Here is a 24,905-nt window from a genome sequence, read left to right as displayed (position 1 = left end):
AACCAATCAACATTAAAGAAGATTCTACTTCATTTTATACACAACCTAATGAGATTTCTGATGAACAAAAAATGACTGTAATTAAATCACTTACAATCTTAAAATCAACAGAAATGGATATACAAATACAACTGAGAACCATAATAACTTGGATAATCATCTACTAATTACAAAATTGGATATAATTGAGTGTTCTATTCAACAGATCCAAATGTCGAGATTTGAATCTCTAAAACAACAAGGTACTATCTACAAAGGAGTCAGGTCTCCAAAACAGAGGAGGGGACGCTCTTTCTTGACCCAAATGATACTATAAGGCACAAAGAGAGACTTATTTGTTGATATTGAGGCTCTGTTATGGAAACCTACTTGGCATTAAAAAAAAGCTAGAATAAGATTTAAGAGTGTGATCCAAAACTCTACATAACGGGTTTAAAAGGCTTTCTAGATACGGATTGAGTCATGGTTTAAGATGGGTGAATAAGACGTTAGATTGAATAAAGATTAACTAAATATTTGAATTTAGTAAGAAGATGTTTGTTTGTGTATTAACATGTTTGTTGTGGATATAGCAATTTTGGGTGGGGGTTAAAGGAGTTTGATATAGATATTGATTGATAGATTATAGATTTAAAAAATAGAGTAGAAATGTATTTTTTGGAATAATATTTTTGTTGTTAGAAAGGATAGTTATTTGGTAATGAAAGAAGAATAAGAGGGATTTTTGAAAAAAGAAGAAATGATATTAATAAATGATTACTGACTATGTTAAGGAAAAAGGGAATGGAGAGACACCTGAAGTGTTAATAACATTTTTATTGTAGCGAAACAGAATATGGTAATTGAAAATAGTAAAGCTTAATACAGGATTTGGATTCATATAGATGAAATGTTATTGATGATTGTTTTGATTGACTTAACCATATTGAAATACATTAATTTGAATATAATATATTATTTGAGGGAATAGAGAGGGAGTTTTTAATGATCTAATTTGAATTACATGTGTATGATTTTGCTCTTGGATAATTGATTACCCTGTCATCACGTTGTTTCCTAAGCACTTGTTTGTAAAAAGAAAAAACCAATAAAACTTGTTGTAAAAAAACAACAACAGAAGGATAGAATCAAAATCATGTGAAGTGTTAATACCACTTTATAATGCCTTGGTAATGCCACACTTGGAATACTGCATCTAGTTTTGGTCACCACGATGTAAAAAATATGTTGAGACTCTAGAAAGAGTACAGAGAAGAGCAACAAAGATGATTAGGGGGCTGGAGGCTAAAACATATAAGGAATGGTTGCTGGAATTGGGTATGTCTAGTTCACGGGTCGGCAAACCGCAGCTCTGGAGCTGCATGTGGCCCTTTGAGCCTTCTCCTGCGGCTCCCAGTCCTCCTCCACCATTTGCAGAGAGAGAGAGAGAGAGACAGAGAGAGGCACTTGCGCTTCCCTCCCTTTCTCTCTGTGTGTGTATGTAAAAAAGAGAATGGCCTCACGCTGTTCTCCAACAAGCTGACAAGCTTATTGGGCAGGGCTCCTGCTTTTGCTGTGTCTCCGCAGGAAGCAGAAAGCAGCAGCTCTCTCTCTCTCTCACACACACACACACACACACACACATGCTCTCACACTTAGTGGGGGAAGAGAACTGGCAGACCAAGGGCAGGAGAGAGCCATCCCAATAAGAGTGTGTGTCAGCTTGTCGGAGAACAGCATCAGGCCAGCTGGCCAGGTGAGCAAAAGATCGGAGAGAGGGGGGGAGGAAGAGAAAGAGAGGGGGAGAGAGAGAGAGGGAGGGAGGAAGAGAGAAAGAGAACTCATGCAAAGCAGCCTCTATTTCTTTTTAATTAAACTCTTCAATCAAGTCCCTTCCTCTGGTGCGCGCGCATGCACACACGAGATTTGCGGCTCCCAGTGTTTTTTTTTCTGTGGGAAACAGGTCCAAGTGGCTCTTTGAGTGTTTAAGGTTGCCGACCCCTGGTCTAGTTTAATGAAGAGAAGGACGAGGGGGGACATGATAGCAGTGTTCCAATATCTCAGGGGTTGCCACAAAGAAGAGGAAGTCAAGCTATTCTCCAAAACACCTGAAGGCAGGACAAGAAGCAATGGATGGAAACTAACCAAAGAAAGAAGCAACCTAGAACTAAGGAGAAATTTCCTGACAGTTAGAACAATTAATCAGTGGAACAACCTGCCTCCAAAAGCTGTGAATGCTCCAACACTGGAAGTTTTTAAGAAGAGACTGGACAGCCATTTGTTTGAAATGGTATAGGATTTCCTGCCTGAGCAGGGGTTGGACTAGATGACCTCCAAGGTCCCTTCCAACTTTATTATTATTAAATATTCACCAACAATCAATATATCTGAAGTGGCTCTAAACTTCACCGCTCATCAAATATCCTTACCACCAGTTGCTCCAATGCATTAAAATAACAGTTCTTGCCCCAAATGCTTTAGCATATTTTAACATTGTTCTCTAAGAAAATTAGAGAATGCAATACTTCTTCATAGATAGTTTTTTATGGACTTTAAAGGTATCCTTCTGATTTTTTAGTGGCAAAATGGAAATCAGATGGAAGTTGTAGTAACAACAGTCCAACTAGATGTGAAGGAAGAAAGGGGGTACTCTCATAAAAAAAATAAAATGTGTATGTTGGCTAAGCCAATATCTGCTTTCTTTTGATATGTTCTGTCTAGTAGTTTAGGCACCAGGTTTCCCTGCCATGAGTGGGAAGGGAAATGACAGTCTAGCAGAATATCTGGTTAGGTTTAGTTATCACTGTGGTTGAAGCAGAGAGAAAGCTTGAAAACTGGTACAGGTTTTCTTAAGCTGGCATTATTTCCAGCCCTTTACACATGAGAGACAAGCAACTGAAGGCTGGAGTGTACAAAAACCCATCTTATTGAGAATTTGAATCTCTATCTTCTTGGTCCTATATAAAAGGTTTTTTAAATATAGGTTTACTATTTGAAAATAATTCTTAAGACAGAGTATTTCAAAGATCAGGCTATACCAAGCGAAAGAAAAATGGAACACTTCAATATTCATTGAAACATAAATGTATTGGGAAAAAGTTTGCAATTCCCTAACTGTGCATGCCCTATTATGAAGTATCTCTTTATTTTATAGCACAACTTTGGCATGCTTACAAAATGTCTGCGATAGAAGCCTTATTTATTCACAAAATGGCTTCCATGGAGAGAATATCCTTTATCAGAAAGTAATTATTCCCTAGGCTGCTCTTGCTACTGCAGTGGATCTTATATTGGTATGAAAGTCATTGCTGAAGGTAGATATAACATTGGAGATAGATGTTTTGCTTTACATCTTTCTATGTAATTTTCAGGGCAAGGACGTCAAAGAGACTTTGGTTGCAAGTTGCTGCCTGGATTTTTACCTGTTTATTTATTCACCTACAGACTGCCTTGAGGATGGAAAAACAGGATATTAAACTAAGTAAGTCAATAAAATAAAATAGGCTTAAAACAGTTTCCAACAAAATTAAGTACACTAAAAATATTTCAAGTATTTAGGATAGAAAACATTGGCATATAGCAAGGTTTCGCTTTCATATTATCATTTTAAAAAGAAATCCAGAAAGTATTCCATCAGTGAAACAAAATTCAAGCTGAAGTCACATATAACATATAAAATTTACAGAAGGAAATGAGTTACATATAAAATTTCAGAAGGAAATGAGCTTACCTTTGTCTGCTTGATTAAATCAACCAAATCTTTTACTTGATGCCTCAGTAAATTTTGACATTTCCACATTTCATTCAGTGCCCTAATCATAAAAATAACAAAGCAAAAAATAAGTGATGTAACAATCATCTTTGCAACTGACTAGACCAGGGGTAGGCAACATGGCTGGCTCAGGAATTCTGGGAGTTGAAGTCCACGAGTCATAAAAGAGCCAAGGTTGCCTACCCCTGGACTAGACCTTATAAATTCGGTAAGTGAGAAAGTCCTAAAAAGCAATTTAGACGATTATGGAACCAAATCTTTCCTGTTGCATGGCTCTTTGTAAGAAATACAAATAATCCTCACTTAAGCATTCATTCAGTGACTGTTTGAAGTTACAGTGGTGTTAGACAAATGGTGCTTATGCCCAATCCCCAAAGTTATGGCTGTTGCAACAACCCCACAGTCCCATGATCAAAATTTAGGTGCTGTGGCACTCCTTGGTGGTGGCAGTAGGGCTGAAGAAGAGGCCCGGAGTTGGTGATAGCTGACTGAAACTTCTGAAGGTCATGGGCTTCTGAAGGTCATGGTGCTGCCACCACCATGGAGTACCACTGAGCAGGCAGCGAAAGTGGCAGAGATCACCTAATAATGATATTCAGTTAATGACAACAATAGAAACTGCCAGGATTGTTGTTGCTAAGCAATGTAGTCACATGACATCACGCTTTACAACTAGATTGCATAGCGATGGAAATTCCAGTCCAAGTTCTTAGCATAACTTGAGGACTACATGTACTACAGATACTAGTCTCTAATTCATTCACTATCAAACCCTTTTTAAAAGTTGTCTGGTAGGTTCAACATATGTTGAATTGATGCTCCCATAATAGTGTAGCTAGTGATACAAAACCATGTACGACAAGCAGGGCTTTTTTTCTCGGAGAAAAGGTGGCGGAACTCAAACCTGGCCACGCCCTCATCAAACCCTAGGACCGCCCCTTTAGAGAACAGGAATGCAAGTAAAATTTGGGAGGGGCTATTTCCGGTGCGGCCGGCCCGGAAAAAGGTGCCGGAACGCGGTTCCGCCGCGTTCCGGCTGAAAAAAAGCCCTGACGACAAGTATTATCAGGTCAGAGGATTCTACTGTCAAATAATAAATATTATCATCTTTTGGGGCTTATAAATTTAATTAGACAAGAAAAATAATTCATAGCTTTAGGGTTTGTTTTTTTTTACTTAGAGGCAAATATGATACCTAGAACCAACTGAAGGTTTTGGAACAATGTGGTGCCTATCTGAGGACTACCTATAAGGCGCTTGTGTGGATATATCTCCATCTTTAGAATTATAATCCATTAAAGAAAGCACACACAATATTTGAATTACAGATTAAAAAATAATGAATGGCTCCTGTTTTAATTACATAAGAGAATTAAGTTGAAATGAAGAAGGGGCTATATGCAAGTATATGTGTTCATTGTTGCAACATATCCCATTGGCAAAAACAGATTTTCCATCTATCACAGTTCTCTACCATCTGCCTCCTTACAAATCTATATATAAAACTAGTAAGGTTGAATAGAAAATTAAAGAGGTGGAAAGAGATGTTTTAAAACTGCAGAAAGGTAAGTGCAGGATGAGGATGTATCATACTTTTAACAAGGCATTTTATTTACTAATAAGAACTAAAAAATTAGTTCCAAATAGAAAATATTTGTTTTATGAAAAACAAAATAAGCACCTTTATAAAATTAACTGACTTTAACCTATATTCCTCTTAATCAAAATTATCAATTACATTTGCAATGAAAATATTCCATAGCTCCATATTTGTTATTGGATACATACTTAACAGCATTAGAATCAAGTGTTGCGTAAAGGTAGTATAAGCACTTCATTCTTTCATTTGTTTCCAAATTATGTGGAACCATATACTGAGCAAAGATGCGTTCTACCAGCAATCTAAAAAGAAATTACCAATAACAAGTTTCAGAAAAATATCAAAATTAATATTAAGATCAAAACATAGGCCATGATCAACTGTAGTGGGGGAACAGCACAATGGAGGTGTTTGATCAATAAAGATCCCACCTCTCCCCACTCAGCCCCTTCCTTCTGTATTCGGTGGGTCTTAATGGGATACCCGTCGGTTATTTAATTTATTTATTTTAGTTAAACTAGTTCGTAAAAGAAATATCTTCTTACTTATACTAAGTTAATTCTGAATTAACTTAATATAAGTGAGAAGATATTTCTTCTATTAGTTTTAAATGTTTTGACCTCGTCGATATAGAGTGATTGAATAAACGTACGTTATTTAAAATGAATGAATGAATTTTAATTTCCATAAGCTTTGTTATAAACACATATCATAGCTACAGTAATCCAGTATAGTTCGGTACCTAGTTCAGGCATAAGGGAAATTGCATTAACTTATAGAATTTGCTTGTACAAGTTATAGCAATTATCAATTTGAATAGCATGAGAAAGGGATTGGATAAAAGCAGAGGATACCAGTGACCAATGGTTATTATGTTCCTACAATAGGACTCTAGTCCTAATGCCTCATGAGCCCTCATTTTCCCCCTACTTTCACTCAATAACTAAATCAAAAATTTACTTTTCTAAATTAGCTATACTTCTCAAAGATTTTAGGAGTGAATAAATTGCTTTTTTTAAAGCTATAGTTAAAAAGAACAAGTCATTGTCAAATAATGATTTTATTGAATTTCAAATTCTGACTTATTTTAAAATTATTTCAACAACAGTCAATAAATTATAGAGTTCCTTCAAACGCAATGGGGGGAAAAGTTAATATAACCCTGATATTATAGCACACAAGCTCAGAGGTTGGACAATCTAGTTCATACAGTTGGAAACCTTAAGAATTCCACGGTATAGTTCAGATTACGGATTTAAAAAAAAGATTGTACATAGATTTAAAACAGCATTATAATATCTAATAACATGTCATGAGTCCAGACATTTACTTCAATAAAGAGTTCTAAAATAGGCAATCATGCAATTTTCAGAATGTTGTTCAAAAATAAATGAAATCTGTATGAATTAAATGACCTGAACAATTTCACTAGTATATTTTTTCTTGCATTATGTCTCACTTTTTCCTTTTTGTTGTTGTTGTCATTATTATTCCAAAAGTAAACTTTAGGACAGAAGTGTCTTTTTAATTTAAAAAACTGAAGATAACTTACCGATCATCAATACTGTTCTGGTAATATATATGCAACAATTTGTCCTTAATCCAAGCAATTTGTTTAGCAGCTTCTTTTCCAGCTTCTGACTGTAAAGAATATTTCTTGTATATCTGTGCAAGTCCCATCATAGCTTCTTTTCTCACCCTCCACTAAAATAATAATACATAATGAGAGCCTCCGAACATTTTTAAGCAGGCTACTATAAACATTGAAAACATACAGCAATATTTTTACCATATGCATAAAAAGAACCATGCAAAATGGACAGTTTCAAAGTTCATTCACTCAGAATTGTTCATTTCAAGGTCAGAGCATCTGTTTTGAACTTTTTTGCACACCTTTGGTAAACAATTATTTTCAAATTTACCATAGCAGGGGTTTCAGAAAACTTATTTACAGGAAATGCAACAGTATGGTAAGAGTAAAAAAAAAAAGGTGATAACTTTTACTATTGATGCTCTAAGATAGGGGTGTCATGCGGAAGCTGCACCCACTCCATTGCCGGCAATGGCAAAACTCTCCCAATACGCTGTGCGACGTCACGTGACATCGCGAGTTTGACATGTCTGCTCTAATAGAATGTATAAATCACAACTTTAAAAGTGATACACAGTTAATAATACAACATAGTCAATGTCAATTCAAACAAGACTTATACATATAAAATAATATCTCGCTACTTGCTATATATGGTGAAGGATATAATTGTAAAGATTCATGAACAGAAGGCCCTTTTGAAGATACAATGTCACTGAAAAAAGTGACTTATGACTGTTTTTCACACATTCTAGTCATGTGATCAAAATTTGGATGCTTGACAACTGGCATGGATTTATGACAGTTCCAGTATTCCAGGGTCATGTGATTGCCTTTTGTGTCCTTCTGACAAGCAAAGTCAATGGGGAAGCCAGATTCACTTAACAACCATGTTATTAATTTAGCAACTGCAGTGATTCACTTTCTGTGACAAGAAAGGTGTAAAATGGAGCAAAACTCACAATTGTCTTGCTTATCAACAGAAATTTTGGGCTCAACTGTGATCATAAGACGAGGACTGACTACAAAAAGTATCCATGCAGAGTAGATAATGAGAGTATATGAACATGCTATTGAAGGTGTTAACAATAAAGGATTTTTAAAAACCAAATTTAATGAACTGATTAGCAGTCTGTAATTAACCAACATACCCGTTTGTCAAGTGTTCGTTCTCTCACAAAATTAAGCAGATGATCATTCACAAGTAGGAGATCTTTCTTAGCAGCAGTAACTATTGATACAATAACATCATGCCTAATAGCTTCTTCAGGGTCATGAGATCTCACTTTAAGATATTCTGTACATAATACATAATATATATATTGTACATAAAATACACTTTAATTGAAATGTTATATCATTAAGTTGAATACTTGCAATATACACTTATGAAGATAATTATTCTAAAAACAGAGTCATATATTATAAAATATGCCATCATAGCCATTTTCTTTTTCCTCTAAGTAAAATCAAACTTAGTTATTGAATTATTATGAATAACAATGTCACTAATGGGAAAAATAAATTAAGCCACTTGGAAGGAATTTTCATTCTCTCCCTAACAGTTTATAAGAACAAGGACCTATTAAAGGATTCGTGTTGCATGGTAATTTCCATCACAAAGAAAACTAATAAAGCAAAGCACTATATTAAACTTTTCTTTCTCCTCTCTCTGATAAATGTTTAGATTTATAGCTCCATAATTTATAGCTTAAGAAAAGTTTTTTCATGGGATTTTAAAAAATGTATCATGGTGATATTATGATCTCTATACAAGGAACACACACACACACACAAACACATTCCTGTCCTATTACATTTTTCAAACAGGGAAAACTCTGCTTATTATTGATTAAGATTTAATTCTCCCACACCAGAAATTTGAAACATCTGTATTTGTATTTGCAGAACCTAAGATTTCAAAGTACAGGAGGGTATCATGGTTATATGTCTCAATGTAGTATCAGCATCTTATTTAGATATGACATTGACAAAGATAATTTATGCTAACAGATTATGTTTCTGTGATTCAAAGGAATATAGTATTCCATATATGTTTCTCTGTTAAACATTGTTAGGCAGAAACAATCTATTTCTGTCTTAAAATATCATTTGAATATTACATTATTTTTCTTTCTTGCACAAAATAGTTTGTCACAGCACTATTTATTTTGCTAAAATAATGCTTTTCAAGAGAATCGAAATATGAACTAAAACTGCATCTAATTAAACATCTGTTTGTGTCATTAATTGTATTTAAATTTAGTTCTACATTTTAATTGTTTTACAGCTAGTCCTTGGTTAATGACCATTCATCCAGCAACTGTCTGAAGTTATGACTGCTCTGGACACTTACAGCCTGCCCTCAAAGTTGCAGTTGCTGCAGCATCTCCACAGTTACATGATCATGATTTGGGTGCTTGGCAACAACTTGCAATTACAACAGTTACAGTATTCTGCAGTTGCATGATCACTATTTGAAGATCACAAGCAAAGTCAAAGGAGAATCTGGCAGGAGATGGTGATCACATGACATTGGGCTTAACGTCCACAGGATTCACATAGTGATTGCAATTGGAACTGCCATCGTAAGTCAGCGTGGTCACATAACATTGTTTTTTATAACCACATCACTTAGTGACCGTTGCCAGTCCCAATTACCATCGTTAACCAAGGACTATCTATATACACTTTCACTGTAATTTGACTGGATAGAATAACTGAACTGAAGACAGAGAATTAATTAGTTTATTTTTTAATGAAGAAATTTACAACATTTTTTTTTGTTTGCAAATGCATGTATATTTATAAAGTAATGATGTCATATTCCCTAATACATATTAATTGGATTATTAGAAACATAGAAAACTGGCAGCAGAAAAAGACCTAGTGGTCCATCAAGTCTGCCCACTGAGTTTGTTTTTCATTTAATTAATTAATTAATTAATTAATTTTATTGTATTAGGTTTTGTACTTAAAGGGCTAAGTATATTATGTCATAAACTGATATGTTTTAATCTCAAAAAATAACAAATAATACTCTTAAACAACTCTGTGTAAGAGCTATGTAATAAAATTGTACTTCTATTGGATGGATGGATGGATGGATGGATGGATGGATGGATGGATGGATGGATGGATGGATGGATGTAGACAAACAGACAACAGACATTGACAGTGATGGAGAGATAATGTACTTACATGCTCATATTAAAACTGTATGTCAAACCTGAACATCTGACAGACTCGAAGGGAGCAATAAAACTTGGGGAGGTCACTAAATAGTATGACTTGAAGCACACTTTTTACAAAGATACCACTATATTTAAGTATTTTTATATATTAAAAGTATAGTGTTTTGTCATATAATTAAAAATAGAAGAAAAAGGAAAAATTCCCTTTACTCTGAAATTGATTGATACCTGTTAGATCTTTCGCTAGATCCGGATGGTTCATAAGGCAGTGACTGGCAAATTTCACACATTCAAGACGGATAGGTACATGTATATCATTAAATCTGTTTTTAAAAAAAATGTAATAACCATGTTGTCTTATTTCAATTTTCACAAAAATATTGCATCCAAAGCGCAACTAAAAGATGATATATAGAGTATATTTGAGCAAAGATTAGGTACAATTTTGCAAAAAAAGGACCCAGAAAAAAATTATCTCTTATGTGCAAGAGAATACATAATTCACTATGATACTACTTTTGCTTAATTGAATTTTATTTTTTTTTCATCCAAGGAATGGATAAAACATCAGACTACAGGTGTTCTAGAAGGCCTGATTCTTCATCCAAGCCTTCAGTTAGAGTGGTTGAAGCCTATTCGGGTTAATGTGAGTATGTTTTCTGTTGTTGCGCAGTTTGTGCTCTCTAAACTTGGTTGTTTTCTTGCAAGAGTTTCATTATCAAACTAGGTAACATCATTGGTGCTAGAAGGCAGTGGGTTTTGTTCTTACTAGTAGTGGCCTACTCTGTCAATGTTGATGGGAGTCAACTTGGTGGTTCTTTGATTAGGCTGTTGTTTACTATTAGCTTGTTTCTCTGCACTGATAGTTCCTTGACTGGGGTATTGTTTACTTCTTGATTGTTGTTCTAGTATAATCTTGATGTTAATATCTGTTTATCTGGTGTTGAGTTTTTGCTATATTCTGTTCCTCTCTTATTGTGCTTTTAATTTGTGAAACACTCAAAATTGCTGGGAGTTGGACAGTGTAAAAATAAAAAACAAAATAAAATAATAAAATCTGTGCTTTTTTTAAGCCTGGATTTTTTAAAAAATTGTGAACTACGGTATGAATCCCGTTGTCATTTTAACCAAAAGAAAAACATAATGGAAAAGACATATATATGTGTATTTCTTTGCATTATTTTTATTATGAAATGTATTTGTAACATATTTGCAATTCTACTAGTTAGTTTCTAATGTTATCTTGAAAGGATAATACTATTAATGAAGTGCAATATATCAACTGAATTATACAATGTTTTGATAGTTAGAATAGAAAAGAATAACTTTATTGTCACACTGAATGTACACTAATCAGCATATATTAAAATGAAATTTTGTTGCATACAGCTCTCAAAGGGTCACAAAAATAAATAAATAAATAAATAAATACAGAATTATGCATCTACCCACATATATTGTATTTATTATTATTTAATTCTGTTGATAAAGAAGTACATTATTCAACATAACTCAGTAAATTGAACGACACTTGCTAGGTTTATATATTTTGCTGAGCTTCACCTTTGTACCAAACATAGTTGCCTGAACAGGCAGTAACAATGAGGAATCAGTAAATGAACTAAATAATCATTGTTTGTTTTGTCCATTTCTTGCTTTCTTTTCCTTTTTTCTGGCATTGTGCCTTATAAGGAATGCTCAGTACCTCAAAGCATAAAAAAAATTAGGAAACCACAAAGCCCACTAAGTCACAAATGCAAAAAGAAAACAAATGATTTATGCTAAAATCAGTGATTTCTTCACTGATTCCATTAATTATTATATTATCCAAAACCAAGCAAACCACATGATAGTTTAGTAAAATGTAGAAGCCCAAAGTTTACAGTTTAAAAACTAATATAAATAAGCTGATCATAATGGTCTGTGAAAATACAAATGAAGGTTAAACCTTTTCTAGGATACTTAAAAGTAAGCAGCACAATAGGCAATACTTAAATTTACAGTTCATACTAATATTTAAAAATATATTAAATGTTGAATAATTATAATATGTTAAGACCAAATTACAATTTAGTGAGAAACAAAGTAAAACAAAACATACCTTCCCAAGTAGCATTGCCAAAGGGGTTTGTTCTGACCTGCCAGCTCTGAATCTTTTGCTCCAAACATTTTTGCAAGAAGTTTTACAACCTGAAGTCGTTCCTCGTTGTCATTGCTCTAGAAAATAATATTTTTTTAAGAAAGTATATAAACCTACACAAATAAGCTTTGGAAAACTGTTTCTTCATACAGTAAAAGAAAGAAAATAGCAAAGAACTAAACTAAAATCAGAGACATGCATGTAGAACAGAAATTGTCCTGTAAAATAAAACCAATGTCAGATGTACCATTAGATAAACATAGAATAAATCATTCCATGTGCAAATTAAATGTGATCAACAACAAATACAAATTTACAACAGCTTTCCTGTACTATTTTGTCCTTCTACTCTAGGGATCTTTGTGATGGAAATGCACCATTCTGTTGATTTATGTTAGAGCTACCAGATCTGGATTTTAAATAAATTTGTTTTTTATATCTGTTTGCTAGTAGTTCTGAGGAAGGACAGCCACTTACACTGGAAATTAGAGAATTAAAAATATATTATTTGTATTGTTATTCAGTGATAGTTGAAAAGAGAAGTGCATTAGCATGCACTGAGATATTAAAACATATTTGAAATTTATAGTGAAGGACGTTCATCAGAAAAAAGACTGAAAAGAGAGGCATTCCCTAAAGCAGAATTAAAGTTCTTATTGAAAAATGGTGCATCATCCAGGCCCACTACACATTAATCTTCAATTAATGGCAGCGATACAATAGACTTACCTTAAGTTTAAACTCAAGCTGTGGCAAAACTGAGAGTAAAAGATGGCTGTCAATATTATATAGCTCCAAAATTAAATCAAAAACATGCTCTGAGAGATCACTGATGGATGTTTTTCCTAGCATAAGCACTTGATTAAAGAACTGTGAAAAAAAATCAAAATATGAACAGCAGGATAGAAACCATAACCTTTTAAATTTTTTAGAACAATTCTAATTTTCTAACAAAACCAAGATTTTCTATTAAAAATTGTTATTTTCACAATCACATTTAATCCCATAACACTTCATTCATTAAATTGGAAGCTAACTTTTCATCTACTTTGTCTATGCAATTAAATTCATTACAGGAAAATTAAAATATTAATGGTAATAGATATACATGTTTAGAAAGCTGTATTCTGTATATACTAAATTTACAATTCACATCAAAGAATCTGACATTTAAATATCTAGAAATAACTGTATAAATGTATAAAGATTCCTAATGTGAGCTGTTAATGGATCATCAAAATTGAGATATAATTTGAAATAAAATGTAATACATTCCTGTATGGATGGATCAAGAATATGAATATCAGTTATCTATGCTGAAAGTTTATATACATATTACATTTTGAAAATCAATCCTTAAAATGATTACTGATGTTATTAAAATAAGTACTTCCTTAGTTCAGAAGACATGTAAGCCTTTGTAAATTGTAATGTCTGTTACGGTTTTTTGATCCATGATCTGTCATGAAGTGAATCGTATTGTGTCTAGATAAGATAATAATAAAGCTTTATGAAATCAAAAGGATCTGGTTAAGGTTTTGTTTGACGTACTTCTTTCTCATCCTCTTTTAAGATAGAGGTTTTTACGGATTGAGAAAGTTTTCTAGTAGAGGTATATATGTAAAGTGTGCTAGTCTTATTTTCATGAAAAATAATTGGTACTTTTTGTGACTGAAATTACTTGGAAAAGCTCAGCTGCAACTATAGAGATGACTGCTAGATACATCTTTTATCATCCAGTTTGTAAGATCATATCTTCCAGCAGATGCTGGAAAATAACTTTCTTTGTGGGGGGGAAAAATTTTTGTGGAAAAAATATACTGGATGAATATTTCTCATATATAATTTAAAATGTTCAGTGGAGTTTATTCTCAAATAATCATGTACAGTATTGTAACTGTATGTACTGGTTGCAGATTCAAACAGATGACAATCAACTCAGTGGTACTCTATTATTAACGTTTTAATTATTGCTATTATTTTACATTTTATCGTTGTGTCTTGCCAGCATGTCTTTCATTGGGCTGAGAAAGCACACTGGCTCAAAGTCATACAGCTGGCTTTCACTCTAAAGGGTGGCCTAGAACTCAGTCTCCTGGTTTTCAGGCCAGCACCTTAACCACTATAGCAAAATGGCTCTCAATACTAATTGAATATTGATTATCAAGAACTGAACATCTAATTTCATGCTTCAAAACTATCAGTTATAGAAGGCAGTCAACAGAAACATAGCATAAGATACTCAATGTATCTAACAACTGATGTAATTAACTGCTGTTAACTTGATTTATGAATGTTGCAAGTTCTAAATAAGAATACAGTCAACTATGATTTGATTGTAGGAAAGTCCTAAACTATTCAATGTGCAATATAAAGGTATATTAACACTAATGATATCTTATTCATTTTTGTCTGCATGGTCATTTTAAATTATCACTTACATTAGTAATGTATGGTTCAATAGCCTGGGCTGTTCTCTTCAGTAAAGCCTTTGCCAAGTCATATGCTTGTTTGTTTAAATTCTGAAAAGTATATTTGACATAAAATTATAGGTTTATTCTAAAAATTTTATACTCAATACAAATAAATAAATCAACATAATTGGCTTTTTTCAAAATTTTAAAGAACAGGATGAGAAACATTGGTTAAATATATTACAACTACAAGCATTCCAATCACTATAGTTTGAGTACATAAAAATAAATATGTACATTAAAGTTAATATTGTGTACAACTTTAAAAGACAGCAGCATTCAGGCTCCATATCTCACATGTCATCTACTACTTCAGCACACCCCAGAGGATAGCAGGATGTACATCAGATTAAGATGTACAGGATTCCACTATCAATCATGCAGTTTGATTTTTATCCCTCCTCCTCTTCCTCCTCCTCCTCTACTATAGTCTAGGACCAAATTTTTATCTTCCATCTCACAATCTAATCATTTGAATTCATTCATTTTAGAATTCGTTATATCTAATGACAATATTCTACAAAGTTATTTTCACACACACATACTTTTTTCTTATTTTAATTATAGTAAGCACCTTTAATTAACTTGGCTTAAAATAAAACCTACAATGAAAATTAATTAAAATGTTTTCAGATTCACTGTTGTCATGCCTCCTCACTCCTCTCCCACTTAATGCTATGACAATGACAATATATTTCATAATTTAGTAAGGCAAAATTTAATAATAATAAAAATAATTAACTATTTGATAGCAAAAGAAAAAGACTGCAAGTATGAATATAATTTACATAATGATCCTCTTCATTAAACTTAGACCAACATAACATTCTTTTATTTCATGCTTTAGAGCAGGGGTGTCAAACTGCCGGCCCACAGGCTGGTTGCATCATGCAGAGGCCACGCCCACCCCAGCTCCAGCAATGCAAAAAAAGTTGTGATACGTTGCAACATGTCACATGACACAGCAAGTTTGACACCCTTGCTTTAGAGAAGGGGTGTCAAATTGCCGGCCTACAGGCCGGATGCATCATAGTGAAGCCGCGCCCACCCCATTGCCAGCAATGGCAAAAAAAATTGCGATACATCGCAACACGTCACATGACGTTGCGAGTTTGACACCCCTGCTTTAGAGACTCTCTAAGAAATAGGATAAAATATTGGCTAATTTCACCGTTTCAAATAATCAATCTACTCTCTGTGTTTTAAACTCATGAATAAAAAGTATATTTTGTCAAATATACTATGTATCAATTTGCAATATTTTTACATTAAAATGTTAATTCTTACCTTATGTGCAGGGACTAGATTAACTAAAACTGTATCCAAAAGTTCTTGAGATACTGTATCACCTTCACAAATGATAGAACTCATCAAATCTACCATATGCATATGAACCTTCTGGTTATGACCATTGCTAAAATGAGAACTCACAGTCGAGTCGTTGTATCACATTCAATAATACCGGGTAGAATTTAATCTTAAACCTATTACTTCGCAAAGAAACTGTCACGTTTTGGTATTAAGAATAGACCGGGAGTTCTTCAAAGGATGAACAGTAAGAGGAGAAAAGTAACGACAAAGGGGGTAGACGGTACCACTTTATCCGCGTACACGGTAGAAAAGGGATCTGACCAAACATTCAATAATCTGTCCCAAGCATAATGAACATCAAGCTGACTGAGAACACAACATAACATAACCTCCTCCAAATCCATCAGTAATCCTAACAAGATTATTTCTACCTTGCTGCTAGTAATAGTCACTTCAACTGTATTTAAGTTAGTGGCCAGAAGAGGTCTTAACTTATACCTAGAAAACCCCACTTAGTCAAGATTGCAAGGAAAATATTTTGTGGGGTTAAAAATGTTACTCATCCAATGCAATTTTTTTCACCTCCACGCTTACACAGTTTAAGCCTACTCCTAACAATTGAAACAATCTTTCAGTCCCACCACATAGCAAAATTGCTGTTAAATATATACTCACTTGATCACAGAAAATAATGTTCTGTACAGTTGCGTAAAAATTTCATTGCTATCTTCTAGTTCAAAGCATATGTTGTAAGATTTAACCCATGCAATATTCTATTTAGGAGAAAAAGATACAGTAACTATAATTTAATAAAGAATTGGTAAAATCAGTACTGAATAACTTTGCACCTTAAATACAGATCTGTTTCAGATATACTTAAAATGCTATTGTATTTTACGCAAAATAGATATTTGACTAAAACTTTGATCAAACTAAGATGAATATGAATGAAAATTATTTACATTTACCTCTAATAAATAAAAATATCTGTTGAATTGTGGACTTTTTGTATCTTCTAATCCTTTCAGTTGTCTTGTGATGAACATAAATATATCCTGGGGAGAAAATATAGTATATGTTTGTCATCTAAAGTAAATACTTTAGTATCTAAAATAAATACTTCCTGCATAATCATTTAGTTCATTTAGCTCAACTGGAAAAAATTGTCACTATACTAGTGAGCATTTAATATATTTTAATTAACCTTTTCCTCTTATAATCCAATGGTAGGAACATAATTCAGGATATTGCCGCATCAATTTCCACCCTCATTTGTTGATTTTATTTTAGCAGAATATTATCTTTTGAGTTTCCCAAATTTGTTACAGAAGATATTGATTAAAGTAGCTCCTGGCCATTCCTCTCCCCCCCCCCCACACACATATTAATGTATTCCAAATAACAACCATATAAACATGAGGCATTTAATATGATCTTATGTTGGATATATTAAACATATAACATTGTTCATGGGTTTTATAAATAACCACAGTGGACATATAAGCACTGTTTGCAATATGTTTCAATACTACAACAAAAAGCACTGTTTGAGAGTCAACAAAAAACTAGCTTGGAAAATGATTCAATGGTTACTTTGGAAAAGTTTCTTGAAATCGTTAAGAGGGACTTTGGGAGCAAGCACCTCTTCTGAGTCCCATAGCTTTCATTTCTTCCCTCAACTATGGGGGGAGAGGGGGGAATATATGATTAAAATCAAATGAATCAATCTCAGGTCACTTAAATTAGTTCATGTTTAAGATATCTGGAATTCTTCAAATAATTCCCAAAAATATCCAAGTTACATTCAATGAAAGACATTTGTATTTGTTTCAACATATCTTGAGCTGATAAAGTAATCAGTAGCCAAGAAAATTCATAGCCAACTATCCTTAAGATTCATCCATTAATACGTTTGGTTTAATTTTGAAAAATTCAATTTGTTACCAACAGCTATATTCAGCTTTATTTATCTATATTATATTCTTAATAAATATTTGAATGCATATCAGTTAAGTATATAATTTTTGTTACATTTCTTTTATTTCATATTTTAATTTTGTTATTCATATTTCTCAGAAAATCAAAAGCTATTATTATTGCTACTAAAGTAGCATTACTATAGTATACTGGTTACCATCTAACCAGTCCTATGCTCATTAATCATTTTTAGAATATACAGGTGTGTGACTTCTACCCCATCTTCATCAAATATTGCGTAATGAACAGACAAAAATAGTTCTATAATAATAATGTATAACAAATATATATAACTGAAAAAGTATATGCAGACACATGATAATATACTTATAAAATGAAAATATTAATCATAAAAAGCAGCAATGATCAGGTGTTTACTTGATGGTACTAACAAATAAAAAGGTAACCAAAGTATAAATTCATTGTTTTTCTTTTGTGGAAAATAAAATATATAGGAATTCTAACATTATTACTAATATAAATACTAATTTTATTCCTACAATTCCTATATATAAATACTAATTTACAGTGTCAACAAAAAAGAGCTAAAAAGATCAAAGTCACTGATCTGTTAACCTGTTAGACAAATAAGACATTGTATCACATACCAAAAAATAATTGGAATAGTTTATGGAAAAAATGCATAAAATACACTGTATTTATGAATCTACAGAAAACAAAATGATAATAAAATTTCCCATTATCACATTTCTTCAAAATTCACAAGGAAGATTTCTTAAATCAACATTTTCCAAACACCACCACTAGGCGGCTTTATTTCAAAACCCTTGTTCATCCAAGCATACCATACAAGTCAATATTATAAATCAAGAGAAGAAAGCAAGAATTAAAGGAATAAGAAACAAGAAAGAACTAAGAAGGAAATGGAACGATAAATGAATATATGGATAAGAAATGAAAGACTCATCATACTATACACATAGTATCATTCTACAAATTGTACACTATTTGGATGAACATTATATGAAGCATTCTTTTGAAGCTCCTTTGTACATCAATTCTCTATTCCTCTTTTTCTAAAAAAAAAAAAAAAAAAGCTTCTGAGGTCTCTAGCAATTCCAATAACCATACTTACAATTCTATAAATATGCATGAATGTGCAGAAATCTTTTCTAATGAGAATCAAGGCTGAAGGGTGAAACAAAGTGTTTCAATCAAGCACACTTTCTTTAGACTCTTGGTAAGACCCTAACTGTTGTGGGAAAACAATAATTGCCTGAAAGTAATCACATTGTCTTAATGTAATGGCAAATCACTGTTTCCTTTACTAAATTACAATTTATTTGCATATCTGAACTTACTCATATTGATCAACCTCAAAATTTTAACAACAGGAAAAAAATATTTGCAAATTTAAATTAGTGCTATCTGCACTTAGTCACGCTTGTGTTTTTTACAGTTTCTTTCACCAATCCATTCTTCTTGCCCACCTGGTTAAGAGGCAAAAAGAAACAATGGCTTAAAAATGAAACTAAGTTGCAGCTAAATAACTCTTACTAGTATACTTCCTTCTCCCTTCTTTTTCAGTCTACCTCCCTATTAATAAATGTTCCCTCTCCAGTTCTGTTTCCTACTACTTTAGTGAAACTCTATAAAGAAAGGGAAATCAATTTAAAATAGGCTGTATTATCAGTCAGAACTAAAACTTTCGTTGGCTGCTTTCTCCTTTTTTGAAAAATCAAATGTTTCTCTCTGTGTGTGTGTCTCTCTCACACACACACACATATGCACACATCCAGAAACACCGGAAAAATGAGAGCTTAATTTAAAGCTTAATTTAAAGGCAGAACTCTGATTTTCATTTTTAATTTTATAGTTTCCCTGCTGAGGAAGGATTTGAACACCCATTATTTAAAATTAATATTAGGAATTTGGCACTCTATTTTGCTGTTAAGTAGCATATAAATAAAATCAGATAATAAAGAAAGCAATATGTACAGGACTGAGTTACACTCCTTATAATATCATATATGCTAAATACTATGCAAAAATCTACCAAATTGAAAAGGGAAGACAGTTTATTATTTAATTCACATTAGTTGCAATGCACTTCATAAAACATACAATACAGAGTTTCATATGCAATTGAAAACTATGATCTACTAGGCAATTGGCTTTTAGTTGTTTAGAAATAAATATAAAATAGCATTGTTACACACCCAGATTCCAAGAAGTTAAGGAAATCACACAACTTTACCTTAAGTTTATCAGGTGAAGTATATGGTGCTTCAGGAGCATATATTCTAAAAATATCAGCAAGACAACATGCAACAAGCAAGCGTACATCTTTGTCAGGATGCTTAAGAAAAAAATCAGACGCAAGATGTAAAGCAAGATTTAGATACAACTCTTTTTCCTCTTCAGAGTCCTGGTCCATATCCATAAAGGTTTTTACAACCATCTGCCAAAATAATGTTCAAAAGTTAGCAATAATTATAAAGAAGACATTTCATATACATACTTACATATATACCTACTTACATAAATACATACATACATACATACATGTTGTTGTTGTTGTTTTAACCATTTAGTCATGTCCAATTCTTGGCAACTTTATAGGCAAGTACACTCCATGCTACCCTCTCAAGCACAGCTTCTTTCAATTGTTGGATGTTTATCTTGTATCAGATTTGATATTATCAAGCCAGCAAGTTCTTTGCTTGCCCCTTCTTGATCCACTAACCATTTCTAGCATCATTGACTTCTCCAATGAATTTGCATGCATGACATGGCCAAAGTAAATCAGACGTAATCTTGTGATTTTGGCTTCTAGTGACATATCTGGTTTTATATGTTTTAACACTTCTGTTAGTTACTCTGTTCATGTTATATGCTAGTGGTGGCGAACCTATGGCACGGGTGCCAGAGGCGGCACTCAGAGCCCTCTCTGGGGGCACGCGCGCCATCGCCCCAGTCCTAGGCCTTCAGCTGGGTTTTATAAAACCTTTTCGCTTTAGGCCTCCGCCGCCGTGTGCAAAAAAAAAAAAAGGTTCAATCAGTCAATTTCAACTTCTCGCAGGGAAAAAAAAGATATTGCAAAGTTGGAATTGATTGATTGAACTTTTTAGTCCCACCCAGTCTGCCGTTACCAACGTAGCCATGCCCGCCCAATGGGCCACACCCACCCAGCACTCGATGATGCATAAGTGGGTTTTGGGTTGCAGTTTGGGCACTCAGTCTCTAAAAGGTTTGCCATCACTGGTATATGCAATAATTTACACCAGCATCACAGTTCAAAGACGTCAATTCTTCAGTCAGAATATGTACTTCTTAATAAGGAACTATAAAATGATATATAACTAAAAAAGTATTGAAGGCATTGATGTATAAGTATTTTTGAGAGGTAACTGATATACACATCTGCAATAAAAATATAGTTTATGACCTGAAGATAAAAATAAATGTGAATAGTGAAGTGCATTGGTGCTTTAAAAATCATGTTTGTTATTTTTTATGATGCTATAATGTCAGAAGTCCCTGCCACACCCCTGGCTCCAACAAGAAACAAGCCGTCGAGTTCACAGATGGTTGGTTTATTCACGGAAAGCGCTGGCATACGGTATCCAAAGAAACAGCAAACAATGCTGAAAGACTGAAATCATTCTTTTTAACAAACAAACTAAAATGCATCAGAAAGTATTAATAAGAATTTGTTTTCAGAAGACAATTTGCTTTTTAATACCCATATTTATTATATTTCTTCTGAGCATAGTATGAAAGGTATTAATGTATTCCACTTTAGTCTAATAGCAACCATCATATTAAAAAAATCTAGGTTTGTCATCTTGCTACAATCCTGAAAGACAGCAGTGAGATTCAGTTTCAATCCAAATTTTAAAAAGCAGCCCAATTTGATGGAATCTAAACTTTCATCTCTATCAAACAAACTCAATAAAGGGTTTTAACATTTTGCTTTGCTTCTTTGTCAAATTTGGAGATTCTCTTAATCAATGGGGTGGAGGAAGAATCCAAAATACTGTCACATTCAATTTCAGAAAAGTGATACTTTTATTTAAGATTTATATTCCTCCAGAAACTTAGCATGGCATAAACAGCACTCTCAGCATTGCAGAAATAGTACTCTCACTTCAGTTTTTCCTCATAATAAGCTCTATAATAGGGGTTGGACTGAGAACAGTGACTAGCCCAGTGGTGGGATTCAGCTGGTTCGCACCACTTTGGTAGCTAATTTTTTTGTTTCCCAGGCCCAGAATGGACTTCCGGAAGTGGCATCCACACAGAAAACCGGTCTTTCACAATCCCACCACTGGACTACCCTCCCCCCAACAATAATAACCAATAACTCTGAATGGCTGAGGTTGGAAGTATCCTTCCAGTCCTAGGCTAATATCTATAGTACTAAAGATATTTACTATATTGAAATCGAATGCTGTCCATAGTCAACATATCCAATATTGTCCTGATAATTCACAATGTCACTGACAAATCAATTTCTTTAGAATATTATGGTTATTATGTATTTAAAAATATAATTACTGAACATCTCTTAACATTTATGCAAATATTCACACTTTATTAAAAAAAACAATTTATTATATCAAACAACTCCACAATAGAACAAAAATCACAGCCACACACATACTGCCCCATACAGAAATCCCTTAGTACAAATCCCTGATAGATGGCCCCTTCAGCCTATGTTTAAATACTTCCTAAAACAGTGTTTCACTGCTGAACAGCTCTATCGTGTCTTTAAATCATAACTTTCCTATTATCTGCAATTATTGTTCTATTGTTTTCCTGGTTCCTTACCTAGAATTATATTTTATAATTGTCAAAATTGAATAACTGCCAGCCTCCAAAAAAAAAACAAAACCCCAGCCGAGAGATGGGAAGTATACTATTCCTTCCTTCTCCAACAGAAGACTTCCCTTTCACAAGAACCACTGTAGCTATGACATTTTAGGATCTATATAATAATATAATTGATTTCTCCTCTCTTATCTAATTAAAAAAGCTCAAGGAATCAAACATATTTACTTAGAAATATTGAACAAAACAAACATTAAAATAGAGAGCACGAGACAGCTTAAAAGTTGTCGGAAACAAAAGAGATGCTCTGCTTATTTTAGGCAGGAAAATGATCGTCACAATTCAATTTAACAAGCAACTAAAAAAGAGATTCTTATAAGGAATTTTGTTTCATTGAATTAATTCTGCTCATCAGAAAAACTTCAACAACTTACTGTTATTTACATCATTAACCTTTTTGTTTGAAGATAAAACAATTTCACACATATCCAATTTTGAACTGTTCAAATAAACTTCACAATATATAATACACTACCCACTCACTTTTAATCTTCGTACCATCTCTTCTTTTGAAATTTTGTCAGATATTTCTTTAACTCCTGGAGGATATGTAATTTTTCCATCATTGGCTCTTGTCTTTGAATGAGCCATAGTGCTATTTTAAACCTAGTAAAGAAAAAATTAGATATGGATCACAAAAATATCATTTTTTAAAAAAACACAGATCAAACAGCCAATAGGCTGTATAAATAGTTAGATATGTGTAGCATAGATTCATAGTTTGGCTTTAAGATACCTTGCTCCAGGTAGAATCCACCTAGTCTAATAAGTTTGCAGGCAGGCAATTTCAGTATCCCACATCTACATGAATGCAAGCGGACCCCATTCCTTAAGCAGTCTTTTTCCGTTATTGCCCCCATATTATGAAACACTTTGAGCAAGAGAATAACCTGGCTCCTTCCTTATTAGCTTTTGGCAAATGTTCAAGACTGTTTTATTTATGCAAGTATTCTAGGATTAAATACTGGCAACTGATTATGTAGGCATCTATTTCTTCCTACAGCTGGAAGTATATTATGTTGATTTTATGTTGACTTTGCATTTTACATAAACCACCAGGACTGAGTTTAACCTGGGTATATAGAAATACCTTATATAAATAAATCCAATCATTATTTGCAAATTATTGTACAGGAACTTTGTAATCAACTGCATTGCTGAAATACAATTGTAACATATCCATTAGACAACTTTCTACTGAACAATTATCTGCTTAATAAGGTTATCTTAAAAAAGATGTAACCAAAGGTTTACATCTCAGCAAGAGTATCTATTTTTCCCCAAAGGAGATGCAGAAAAACTAAGATACATCATAATTATTCTAATGCTACTCATTCACTCACTTTGCTCACAAAAGCCCTCTCTCGCTTTCATCACTCTTTGCTCACAAAAGCCCCTCGCTCACTCTCGCTTTCACTCACACTTTGCTCGCAAAAGCCTCACTTGCTTTCACTCACTCACTTTGCTTGCAAAAGCCTCTCCCTCTCTCGCTCTTTCACTCACTCACACTCTGCTCGCAAAAGCCCCCTGGCTCACTTTCACTCACTCACTTTGCTCGCAAAAGCCCCTCACACTCTCTCACCGCTTCACTAACAAAAGCCTCTTCTCTTCCATTTCTCCGTGTTTCTCTCTCTCTCCCTCCAAAACTTGTTCCTTTTATTGCTTCTCCTCTCTCAGCCCTCTCCTCCTCCTTTTCTCTTCTGAGTGCACCGGAAGTTCCAATCGGCAGGCAGCTGCACACACAGATCCTGGGGCTTCCGCCGAGCCCTGCAGCTCCAGCTGATCTCTTCCAGTTCTGCGCGGCGCTGCTTTAGCTCATTCCTTCCCCCGTTACACTTGGCTAGGGGTCATGTACTACTGGTGGTACACATAACACTGGTGGTACTTTGGCACCTGGCAGGTGGTGTGCGACCGTCCTAGAGAAGTGGTAGCAGGGGAAAGAAGAATGAGCTGAAGCGGTGGCAGCACCACACAAGCCTGAGGGAGAGACAGCTGGAGCTGCAGGGCTGT

General features: G+C 33.7%; 1 protein-coding gene across 1 annotated transcript in view; it reads right to left on the bottom strand.

The window, feature by feature from the left end:
• Nucleotides 1-23,496, bottom strand: part of PDS5B (PDS5 cohesin associated factor B) — a gene marked incomplete in the record, with an annotated part of 63,281 nt that extends 39,785 nt beyond the window's left edge. Inside the window, 13 exon segments of the mRNA XM_015815234.1 lie at nt 3,710-3,791; nt 5,540-5,653; nt 6,904-7,055; nt 8,094-8,239; nt 10,365-10,459; nt 12,238-12,353; nt 13,006-13,146; nt 14,718-14,798; nt 16,038-16,164; nt 16,737-16,834; nt 17,030-17,116; nt 20,257-20,460; nt 23,379-23,496. Coding sequence (XP_015670720.1) covers nt 3,710-3,791; nt 5,540-5,653; nt 6,904-7,055; nt 8,094-8,239; nt 10,365-10,459; nt 12,238-12,353; nt 13,006-13,146; nt 14,718-14,798; nt 16,038-16,164; nt 16,737-16,834; nt 17,030-17,116; nt 20,257-20,460; nt 23,379-23,486 — 1,551 coding nt within the window.
• Nucleotides 23,497-24,905: the final 1,409 nt, after the last annotated feature.

The sequence above is a fragment of the Protobothrops mucrosquamatus genome, unplaced genomic scaffold (assembly GCF_001527695.2).
Source record: "Protobothrops mucrosquamatus isolate PMUCROS unplaced genomic scaffold, P.Mucros_1.0 scaffold327, whole genome shotgun sequence".
NCBI classification, from domain to species: Eukaryota; Metazoa; Chordata; class Lepidosauria; order Squamata; family Viperidae; genus Protobothrops; species Protobothrops mucrosquamatus.
Note: the sequence above shows the minus strand (reverse complement) of the source record. Positions and strands in the feature narration are given on the sequence as shown.